This window comes from Vombatus ursinus, unplaced genomic scaffold, assembly GCF_900497805.2.
Source record: "Vombatus ursinus unplaced genomic scaffold, bare-nosed wombat genome assembly UNPS02014773.1, whole genome shotgun sequence".
Lineage (NCBI taxonomy): Eukaryota > Metazoa > Chordata > Mammalia > Diprotodontia > Vombatidae > Vombatus > Vombatus ursinus.
This window is the reverse complement of record NW_020954551.1, coordinates 32,405,810-32,418,149: the sequence shown is the minus strand read 5'-3', so window position 1 is coordinate 32,418,149 and position 12,340 is coordinate 32,405,810. Positions and strand designations below refer to the sequence as shown.

Sequence of the window (12,340 nt, the reverse complement as noted above, 5' to 3'; positions counted from 1 at the left end):
TCTGAGGTTGTGAAATGCAAATATTGTTATTCTCATTTTACAAAAAGTACGAGGGCTTGGCTATAGCCATAGCAAGTGGAGTAGCAGAGTTGGGATTGAAATCTAAGTTTCCTGGGTGACTAATGTCCAGTTCAGTGTTTCTTCTATTACAGGCAGCCTTCCTAATCTTCATACAAATGTAGATTTCCAAGCAAATTTGGGGAAGTGGAGAATACCTGGGACAGTCTAGGGAATGCTATTGAGGAATACGCCATGCTACATTATAAGGAAAGCTAAACTAGGAGCCACAAGGAGAGGTAGATGGGTCATGCAGTGGATAGAGCCCTGGGCCTGGAGTCAGGAAGACCTGAGCTCAAATCCAGTTTCTGACACTTACTAGCCAAGTGACCTTGGGTAAATCACTTAACCTCTGTTTGCTTTAGTTCCCTCTACTGTGAAATGGGAGATCATTGCAAAACATAACTCATGGGTTGTTGTAAGGATCAAATGAGATAAAATTTGTAAAGTGTTTAGCACAGTGCTTGACACATTATAAGAATTATACAATGCTTATCCCTTTCTCTTCCCCTTCTTCTCATCTCTCCTTCATCTACCCCTTCTCCCCTTCCCCCACCAGTACAGTATCATGGAAAGGGCACTGGGCTTAGAGTCACAAATACTGATTTGGAGTCTCAGCTCTGACTCTAGGAATGATGTGGGGTAATGGATGAATGCTGAGCTTCAAGATCAGAAGACTTTTTTTTTTTTTTTAGTTTTTAGGCAATTGGGGTTAAGTGACTTGCCCAGGGTCACACAGCTATTAAGTGTCAAGTGTTGGTCTGAGGCCGGATTTGAACTCAGGTCCTCCTGACTTCAGGGCTGGTGCTCTATCCACTGTGCCACCTAGCTGCCCCATCAGAAGACTTTTCAATTCTACCTCTGACACTCACTGTGTGACCATGAAAAAGTTACTTTATTTCTCTAGGCCTCGGTTTCCTTATCTGTAAAATGTAGGGGTTGGCCTTGATAGCCTCTAAGATCCCGCCTAGCTTGAAATCTCATGAACATTTTAGCATGACTTAAAACAGAAATGGCGCTGGGGTAAGATGGCTGAATTTAGTCATAGGACTACAGCACCTCAAATCTCAGCTCTGCTGCTTACTAAATGTGTGACCTTGAGATAGTCTTCGGAAAGTGGACTTCAGTTGCTTCATCTGTTAAGTGAGATGTTTGGGCTACCAACCAATCAGCTTTTATTAAATGCCTCTTATATACTAGGCAATGGATTGGATCAGAGAGGTCAAACAGTTGGCCTGCAGGCCATACGACACTCCCTAGTGCTATCCAAACCAGATTAAAATGTAATTGGGAAATATTTAACAAAAGAAATAAAAAAATACATTAGAACATAGATAACATTAATATGTAGTTTTCTAAGTCAATATGCTGCCCACAGGGAATCTTATGTACAGCTTCTATTTGAATTTGACTGTGGGCAGCTAGGTGGCTCAGTGGATAGAGTGCTGGGCCTCAGATGCATTTTCTTGGGCTCAAATCCGGCCTCAGACACTTACCAGCTGTGTGACCCTGGGCAAGTCACTTCACCCTGTTTGCCCAAGTTTCCTCATCTGTAAAATGAGCTGGAGAAGGAAAAGATAACCACACCAGTATCTTTGTCAAGAAAACCCAAAATGGGGTCATAAAGAGTCAAGACGTGACTGAAACGACTAAACAACAACAAAGTATGATTCCTGAGACTTCTTCTGGCTCTCTACCTTATAACCCTATCAATAATACAACTTCTCAGTTTTTGTTTCCTAAAAGAATGGGGATGACAATTCATGAGAGGGAAAGCACGAACTAGTGATAGAGAGCTTCTTCCATGTCAGAAAGGGCTGGGTTCAAGTACCACCTCTGACATATGCTAGCTGGGGAGCCTTAAGCAAGTCACTTGATCTTCCCAGCACATAGACAAGTCGTTAAGGCTATGGAAATGAATGAAAAGAGAGCCTCCAGGCCACAGAGTTTCTGGTTATTAATTGTCAATTTATTAATTGGGCTAGTTGGCAATCAATAAACGGATGGTCAGTGGTTTCTCTAGGTAACCAAAGATGCCCAAAGGAGACCCTGGAGGCTTTAAGTACCTTTATAAAAGGGAATGTCCCTGACAAGTGATAATCTTCAGCTCCTCCTGCTAAGAATGTGGATTGATCTTGAAACTCAGCAACCTCCAGCAACCTGGACAGGGGAATCCATTTTCATCCAGTCCTATCTGGTTGGTTTTCTCCTTCATGAACTGGGTCACCCTAACTTCTAATGGAGGCTCCTTTCCTTAGGGTAAGAACTTGCCCAGACTGGATTCTGTTTAAACAGAAATTAGGTCTACTAGTTGGGAGGGGTCCTGCCAAAGATTGAAGAGCACATTCCTTGAGGGCTAGAGGTAATTTCCTCCATGTCCTTCAGAGACTCACTTTACCAAGAGCTGAACCTTAATGAGGAAATTGAGTAGTAAAGCCTGGATCCCAATTTAATAATTGGCTATTAATATAATAGTAAAATAATAATTTCTGTCACTATGAGGTACAAAACAGTTTCCTCAATGGGAATTCCCTCCACAAATGGAATCACAGGAATGGACCAAATACAGCACAACATATTTCATTGGGTTGTTGTGAGGCTCGATTAAAATAAGTCATATAAAACACTTTATAAGAACTACAAAGCAAATACAAAGCAAGTACAAAGCAAATAATTTCTGATGAAAAAAGAGAAATAGTCTATAGCTTATGATTGCTGAAGAAAAAGAATATATAGGTAGAGAAAGATGAATGTTAGGCAAAATATTGGACTAGCCCAGAGGTTCCCAAACTTATTTGGCTTACTGCTTCCTTTAAAAAAAAATTACCCCCCTGGAAATTTACATTCTTTTACTCTTTAACTTTTTAAAATTTGTATCATTTCAAAAAAAATATAAATTTTTTTAAAATGACATCTTAGATTTAATAATTTATTGTGTATTTGTGGGTTTTTTCCTGCATTGAAATTTTGATGACGCAATATTGCATCATGTAACTATATAGTATTATATTGTAAACAAGTCATTACACACACATATTCCTGCCCATGCATGTGGACTTCCCAACAATGTATAACATGCTCACCTGTCAACATTTGCTTGTTAAGACCTGTTGGTGGACTTGACCATTGATTGGTTATAACTTGCATTTTGTGTGTTTATTTGGAAAATAATGTAATCACTCTGGTTTTAACTCTGTTACACAACAGATGAAACATGTACAAATGATTTTTCCAAATTTCCTTCTCTTCTCTTCTCGCCTTATGCTTCTACCTCCACTTTATTTTTATTCAACACCCCCAAATTGCACCTGAGGCTGCTACAGCCCCCCTGGATTGTTCCAACCCCCCTGGGGGGGTATCTCCCACTTTGGGAGCCTATGGGCTAGCCCTAAAGGCCAAATGCTTTTGCTGCCTGTTATCACTTTTGTTTACAGGAAAACCTGTTTTGTGGTCCAACTTATAGCTGCTAATGGTTCCTTAAAATAGTTGCTATGTGTCCTTAAAACAGTTGTTGATAGACAATATTATCCTTAAAGCCCTTGGAGAAATTCAAGATAACAATATCACATCAATGCAATAGTCAACCTCAGCTACTTTATAGGATGACAGAATTGGAAGGAACCATCCATTTCTGACCTCTTTGTCTTTGCTCTAGCTATAGCCTATGCCTAGAATGTTCTCTCTTTTCACCTCTTCTCTTAGAAGCCCTGGTTTTCTTCAAGACTCTCTCAACTACCACATCCTTCAAGAGGCCTTCCCTGATTTCCCCAAATGTTAATGCTACCCTGTCAAATTACTTTGTATTTCATTTGAATATATTTTAAATTTACTTATCCATGTACATCCCAGTAGAATATAAGCTCTTTGAGGACAAAGACTTTCATTTTGTCTTTGCATCACCAATGCTTAGCACTTTGCTGGGCACAAGGCAGATTCTTAATTAAATGTTTGTTGAGTTAAGTTGAATCTAGCCCAGACAGGCTCTTAAGCTGAGAGAGAAGGAAACTTAGGAACCCCAAATGAAACCCACAATAGGCAAAATACTTACATATTCCACTTCCTTTGTTGAGTCACCAACACTTCCATTTGTGGTGGGTGGTGTGCTTCCTGCCCCTTCGGACTTTTCCTGTTGCTTTCCCTCATCTTTGGGTAGGCCACCTTGTCCTGGGAGGGCTACCTCTCCCACTCCAAGGGCATCACTTTTGTATTTCTTGACAAAATCTTCCATCAATTTCACTTCATTTTCCAAAATGCTGCGACATCGAGAAGGGTCCTGATCGTAAATTGGCAGCTGCCTCATCAGTTGTCGCCGGCGGAGAAAGGCTCCTTCAGTCCCTGTGACTGGCTGCATTTCTTTTGGAATCAATTCCATATAGTGGATAGCCTGCCAATGGAGAAACAGGACATGGCTAGAGCCCAGAAGAATCTTTAATTGAGCATTGCAAATAAGCACTAAAAGCCAACCTATCTCCTTACAAAGAGTAATTGGTATTATCACTTGGGCTATCTCACCCTGTCCAATAGGCACAGCAGGTGCTAATAAAAAAAATCATTTTTTATCACTTATCCACTAGAAATGGTGGGTTGTTCTCAGACTGGTCAAGTATCAATTTACAAAGCTTTTTATTTTAAAGTGAGAAGTAATGAAAACCTGCTTCCACTCCCACAATGATGGCTATTGTCGGGCCAATTACATAACTGTCCACCAGCATTCCTCTCTGGCAAACCATTCCATGACCATTCCCATTATGCCTCGATTTATGTTGTTTTCTCTATTTTATTCTTCTCCTAGACTTACAAAATCTTAGTGAACCTTCAAAAGCCAATCTAGGCCATATTTTATCCATTCATTCTTCCTCCTGTTTCTTAAGTATTTACTATATGTAAAGCATTTTGACAGATGAGATACAAATGTTATTCAGACTTGGTCCTGATCTCTTAGAATTTAAAATCTAGAGGGAATGAGAGGAGGGAAGACAAAGGAGAGGAGAATAGCCCATATATAATATACATGCATATATACATATATATTCAATCATTATGTGAGAGTCTCCTGTTTCCCTATCTTCAGCTAACTCCTTTCCCAAGACATTATCCATGTGTTTGCCAAGTCATCTTCTTAATATAAGACAATAATGATGCAGCTCCTCCATATTAAAACCTAAAGTGGTTCCTCAGTGCATACCAAATAAAGCAGAAAAATTCCCCAGCCCTAGTCAGATCATATCGAGAATGTTAAGTTCAGTTCTGGACATCATTAGTTTTAGGAAAGACAACAGTTACTGGAAAATGTCTGGTACCAACCAGGATGGTGAGGATGCTCAAGTTTGTGCCATATGGGGATTCATTGAATGATATGGGGAGCTTAGCCTAGAGAATGCTTACTGGGAACATGATAGCTGTCTTTATTTATTTCAAAGAGCTGCCCTGTGGAAGATGGATTTAAATTTGTTCTGTTCGGAGAGAAGAGCTAGAGCAGTGGATAGGAATTCAAAGAGGCAAATTTAGGTTTGATATAAGGACAAACTTCCTAACAGTTAGAATTATTCCAAAGTAGAATGGTATGCCTTGGGAAGTCATGGATTTTTCTAGTGGAAATCTTAAAGCACAGACTAGATGACCACATGCCAATTATGCTACAGAGGGAATTATTTTTCAGATATGGGTTGTACTAAACTACTATGAAGCCACTTCCAACTCTAAGAAAATTCACTAGTTACTGATCATGATATTCAAGGCCCTCTACAACCCAGCTCCAACCTACCTGCCCACCCTTTTGTCATACTACTGCACCTCACATAATCTGTGTTGTAGCTAAGCTACAGCAGACCACATTTTCATAATCTTATAGTCATCTAAAAGATGGAGAGCACAGGTTTTTATTCTAAGGTCCTTGACCTTAAAAAAATCATAACAGTATTTCAATATAGTTGATTCACTTTGTAGTGCTATGTATTTTGTTTAATGGGTCTAATATAGCATTCTGAGAGAGGATCCATAGGCTTCACTAGACTACTAAAGGAGTCCATTACAGAACAGGATAAAGAACCGCTGGTGTAGAGAATATAAGATACTGCTACTGCTAGGGTTTGCTTATTATTAAAAGTAACAACATTTGGTAGAGCAAAATATTGCTTTTCCTCCAAAAGCATAATTCATATCCTTGATAAGATCATTTGAGAGTCTACAAGAGATGCAACCTTGGAAATAACTTTGCTCAATGATGCTGAGTATTGGCACAAAACAGTTAGATGCCTGCTCACCAAAGGTGGCCCCAATCTTAAAGAATTGGGTACAATTGTAAAAGTGATTGCTCTTCCCAACTTGCCAATTCATTTCTTTCTCTCCTACCATTGTGAGTGTACACGGACTCTTGTACATACCTGGGATGTGGGACTACCCCATTACTGCCCCTTACTTTCATTCAAGGTTCAGCTCTTATTCCACCTCCTCTGTAGGAATTCTTATCATTTTTGGTGTCATGGATCCCTTTAGCGGGCTAATGAAGTCTATGGGTCCTTTCTCAGAATAATTTTTTTAATGAATAACATATATGGGATTGTAAAAAGAAGCAAATTATATGGAAAATTACCAACATAAAAAAAAAATTCACAGACCCCAGATTAGGAGCCTCTGTTAGTAAGTCTTTACTTATTCTACAAGTTGTTAGAGCTCTCTCTGACTTCAGATTTTCCTCATTTCTTTACTGCTGTGTCCATCCAGTAGAATGCAAAATTCTTGGGGACAGGGACTGGCTTTCATTGTTTCACATATTCTCAGTGCATAGCACAGTATCTTACACATAGTAGGAACTTAGTGACTATTGGATTGGATTGGATGGCACAGGAGGTTTTCCAGATACTATTTTTTTGTGTGCATTATAGGGTAACAGATTTAGGGCTTGAAGGAACCTTGGTGATTATCTCATCCACAATGAAATACTTTAAGGCCTCCTCTGTGAGAGCAATAGTCAATCAAGAGACTGGCCTAGTGGTTCACACAGGAAAAGCTAAGTGGATGAAGAAATCATATTGTTCAAGATATGACATGCAGTCCAAAGGAAAGTCTATTGAGTTAGTCCATAAGTGCCTGGGCACAGCCAATGTTCCCAACAAGCACACGTTCCTTGTTTTCTTGAAGACTTCCAATGACAGAAAACCTACTCCTTCCCAATGGGCAAGTCATTCTACTCCTGAATAATTCTGTTTGGAAGTTTTTCCTGCTACAAAACTTAAATATACCTCTTTGTCTCTTCCATCCATCCCTCTTAACTTTGACCTCTGGGGCTAGAAATAAAGCAAACCTAATTCTTCTTCCCAATGACTGACCTTCAAATAGTTGAGGATACCTATCATCTCTCTCTCCCTTCCTCTTTCCCCCTTTCCTCATTGGCACCCTCCCTTTCTCATCTTTTCTGCTCTAGGCCAAAATGTTCCTAGTTCTTTCAATGGCTCTTTATCTGACATGGACTTAAGCTTCTTCATTACCCATACTGCCTTTCTCTAGATGCTCTTTCTTGTACCTGGAACTCAGCATAATGCTTTAGATGTGGTCTGAGGAGGGCAACATGTAGCAGGGTCATTTATCTCCCTTGACACTTGCATAATTGAAATTGACATTAATTCTATCTTGCTAGTTTTGCTACATGGATTTTGTTTCCCTCAAAATTGAAAGTCAGCACCTAATTTCATATACAGGCAGTATGTTTAATTTAAAAAAAATGGCAGTCTTATTTTATATTACTTTTCCTAGAAAATTGTAATGAAATCATTAAGAGATTTAAATGCATTTCATAGTTTGCTGAGATCAAAAGCACTGATGTGTATGCCCTAAAGAGTAAAATTAACATGTTTCAAGGCAAATAAAATTCAGAAATTGATTTGAGAAATCAATATAACTGATAACTGTCTGACTGTCTTACACATAATTGGCTAGTTTCTGACTCATTATATAAAAATAATTATTACCCATGTTAAGGGCCAGAAAAGGGGAGAAGGCAAAATCTTAAAGGGAGGTGAAGTTTCTATAATCTTTTTGCTGTAGAGGTAGCATAGCAATAGTAGAGTGCTGAACTTGCTTTTAGGAAAGCTTGGGTTCAAATCCTACCTCTGATGTTCACTAATTGTGAGGCCATGGTAATAATAATCATAACAGTAACAACAATGATATAACATTTATATAGCTATGATCAGGTCATTTAACCTCTATATGGCTCAGGCAACTTCCTAGTTTCTCTATTAAGTCATAGATGAGCTGGGACCTGTATTGGTGGAGAAATTGACACATAGGGAGAACACAAGGCTGAAGCACTCAGATTTGCCTATAGCTTACCTTGATCCCCTGGGACTAAGGCTATGCTTTAAGACAAAGAGAAATAAACACTTCTACTCCATCTCAGAGCCAGGTCAACATTATGTAGTTTCCCATGATTAGAAGAGAATTATCAGCCATGGTTAAGTCACTTAATCTGTGTGTGGCTCAGGCAACTTCCTAGGATTTATCTATTAAGTCGTGGATGGGCTAAGATCTGCATTGGTGGAGGAATTGCCACATAGGTTTCCTTCCAGGATACTCGGAACTGGAATTTATAAGGCAGGGAATCATGCAAAATCGGTTCAGATTAGCCTGGTTCCCTCCCTGTAGGAGTTTGCAACTTAAATACCATGCATGGGTCCCAGACTTTTTGGAAGGTGCTTTTATTTTGATTGTGATTCTTTGCTCCATATTGAAGTTAGCTAATTTGCAAAAGGGGGAAAAATAAGAGTTCTTGAACATCTGAAAAAGTCCCCATTTTCTTTGTAATCTGTTCTGCTAAGCGCAAGGATTAGTTTTCATCTATGCTCAGTCATTTGTCCAGGTCTTGTGAAACTAGCTAGCTAGCTAGCTAGCCTCCACCCTGAGTCTATTAAACATCAGCTACTGGAATACATACTGGGCAACTAGGTGGTGGTAGTGCGTGGAACACTTAGCTGGGAATCAGGAAGACTCATCTTAAATTCAAATCTGATCCCAGACCCTTCCTAGCTGTGTGACCCTGGGCAAGTCACTTAACTCTGTTTGCCTCAGTTCTTCATCTGTAAAATGAGCTGGAGAAGGAAATGGAAAGTCACTCCAGTATCTTTGCCAAGAAAACTCCAGAAGAGTCTGACATAACTGAAACAACTCAACAACAGAATACTTACTACTTTGATCATCTAACTGTTTTCTACAGTATCTATTGGACAGATAGCTATTTGTTTTCCATGGGATTCATGGTGCCCTGTGGAATTCCAGTTCTTTCTAAATTACACTTTAGTTAGGGGAACCAATGAGTTAACTCATTTCTGGCCTACAGCCTGGAAGAGGAGGGAGTTTCCTTCCCAGGAGATCAGTTTTCCTATTGTAGCTTCAAGCATGGCTGGCTAGTTGGCCTTTTGCCATTGTATTGTAAAGACCACAGTTTACAGCTGCCACAGATGTGCTTATTTGTGATTAGCATTTGCAGGGCTGGCTAGGAATTAAGTAGAAAGCCAACCAATGACCAACTGTGTGTGGCTTGATGAAGAGATAGATTTACTTTAAAGTATCAATTGCCTGGAGCTGTCCTGAAACTCGGGAGAGCAGGTTGTGAAATTCAACTCTATTAGCCTGGGGCTTTTTCAAAGGTTAGTTGAAAAGAATGGATCGATGTTAAAATCTTCCATGTGAATTACTCTGTCTTTCAGAGATAGCTCTGCCTAGCCTTTAGAACCAGGAATGGTTTGTGAAAAAATAAGTAAGATCATAGTAAAAAGCAATTCAGGAATCTTATTTCTCAGATTGAAATGGAAAATATGGAGACAGAAGTCCCTTGTGTAATCTTTAGAGATAGAAAGGACCTTAGAGGTCATCCAGCTCAATCCCTTTATATCAAAGATGTCCAAAAAGGAGGCCCTGAAAGAAGTGACTTGCTCAAGAAATAGATGTGGATATGGAGGCAGAGAACCTGGGTTCGAAGCCTGGTTCTGTAACTTACTGGCAGTGTGACCTTAGCCAACCTTTCTGGCCTCTGTGGTTGGCTTAGATGATCTCTGAGGTTTCTTCCAGTTAAAAGAACTCCTTTGACACCCCCAGTACACCGCTACCATGCTGCCACCACTAAGCCAATAAATCGGAAAGTTCCAAAGGAAACTAAAGACATGGGGCTCATTCCCATCAGTCTTTGGTTCTACATTCTCACTTAGCCCTCACATCCAATCAATGGCCAAGTCTAGAAGGTGCTACTTTGAATATATATCTCACAGACATCCCCTCCTCACCACCCACACAGCTATTACTTTTGTTTGGTAGCTGCGTGGCCAAGTGGAGTGAGCACTGGGCTTGGAGTCAGATATACCTGAGTTCAAATCCTGCCTCAGATACTTACTTACTGGGTCACTGTGGGCAAGTCATTTAACTTCAATTTCTTCATCTGTAAAATAGGGTAATTATAGCCCCTATCTCATGGGGTTGTTAGGAGGATGAAATAACCTAGGTAAGGTACTTTGCAAATCTTAAATTACCATATAAATGATAGATATTATTACTGCCTTTTCCTTAGACTACTGTAATTGCCTTCTACCTAGCTTCCCTAACTTCATTCTCCACTCTCTCTCCAATCCATCCTTCACAAAGTTGCCAAATCAATATTCCTAAAATTAAGAATATTAAGTGTCTGGTCTGAGTATGTCATTACCTTGCTCCAGAAGGTTCAGTGACTCCCTATTTCCTCTAAGATAGAATACAAACATCTATGTTTAGTATTTAAAGCCCTTTCTAATATCTCTAATCTGTCATTTTGGGTTTATTCCCTGTGACTTCCCATCATATACCCTACATTCAAGCCCAACTGGCCTATGCGCTCCTTCCTTTTTCCTTTCCTGCCTCTTCATGGCTTTGCTAGGTTGTTCCTCCCCCCATGCCTGGAACATCCTCTCTCCACCCCTCTGCCTTTGAGTTTAGCCTTGAGGTAAACTAAGGGTTCTAATGCCGCCTCCTACAAGAGGCTTTTCCTATGTCTCTCAGTTGATAATATTGTCTCTCCCTATCAGTTCCCTTGCAATTATTTCACATGGATTTTGTCTTTGCTTTTATGTGTACATGTACTCCCCAAAACTCCATCCCAGTAGAATGTATACTTCTTGAGGGCAAAGACTGTTTCATTCTTGTCTTTGTATCTATGCCCAGTACTTAGCACTGTGCCTGGCACAGAGTAGGTGTTTAATAAATGATTATTGAATTAAATTGCATTTCTCCTACCAAAAGGCTGCTGGGACTTTGTTGTTTTCTAAATGAAGTAAATGAACAGAACGGAGGTGGCTGGGGGAGTGCTTGGATTTGATGACTGCCAGTTGTCCCTAAATATTGTTGGCTGCTCTCAAAGCAGGCAATCCAACTTTGGAGAGCACCCAGCTCTTGAAATAGCACTAACAAGGCCATAGAGTGGGAGAACTGCAAGGCATCTTAGGGATCAGCTGGTCTGCCTCTCTCATTTTACAGATGGGAAAACTGAGGCCCAGGGAGGGAGAGTCACTTTGACTTGTCCAAAGTGATACAGATAGCAAGAGGGAGAAATGGTACCAAAACTCAAGTCTTCTGGCTTCTAAGTGCAGATTAGCACCCTTCAGAATATTCCATTTTTCTTAATTTTCATTCAGTGTCCAAGGTCAAGGTCAAGAGCTTGCCTTAACATAAACAAAGAAGAAAATTGATCCTTTGAGGATTTTAAGTGACTTTGGGAAAATCTTTGTTCTTTTGAAGTCAAAGGATATTAGGCACCCTTTGGAGCAGGCTAGAAGAGGCATTATTAAAAGAGTGCTGACTCTCTAATTAAGAAGACCAGAGTTCAAATTCTAACACTGTGACCTTGAACACTCTGCTTTATTTCTCTAAGCTCCATTTTCCTCATCTGTAAAATGGGTGCATTAATTCAAAAGTGCCTTTTAAATCCTCAGGCATTATATAAATACAAGCCTTTATTTTAAGGAATGGACTCTCCCTGGTCCATGTCATGAAATTGAAATTCACTTGGCTTTCAAAGCTCAGTTAAAATCCCACCTTCTTGGTGAAGCCTTCGCAGACTGCCCCTGCCTCCAGTGATTTCTCCCTTTCCTGCAACTTTTTGGTACTTTTTGAGATTGGAAGCCAGAATGATGGGAGAGCTGAGTTCTGAGAGGAAAGTGAGATCTGTCCATCAAGTCACAAAAATAAAACTTTTCAACACAGCCTGAGTTCACTTTAGACTGGGAGAGATTTTTATTTTTATTTTTATTTTTTGGTCATTTGG

At 39.8% G+C, this 12,340-nt stretch overlaps 1 protein-coding gene across 1 annotated transcript in view; it reads right to left on the bottom strand.

The window, feature by feature from the left end:
• Positions 1-12,340, bottom strand: part of LMCD1 (LIM and cysteine rich domains 1) — an 80,038-nt gene that overhangs the window by 18,056 nt on the left and 49,642 nt on the right. The window contains exon 4 of the mRNA XM_027864112.1: positions 4,106-4,441. Within this exon, the coding sequence (XP_027719913.1) occupies positions 4,106-4,441 (336 nt within the window). The remainder of the gene's footprint in view (positions 1-4,105; positions 4,442-12,340) is intronic.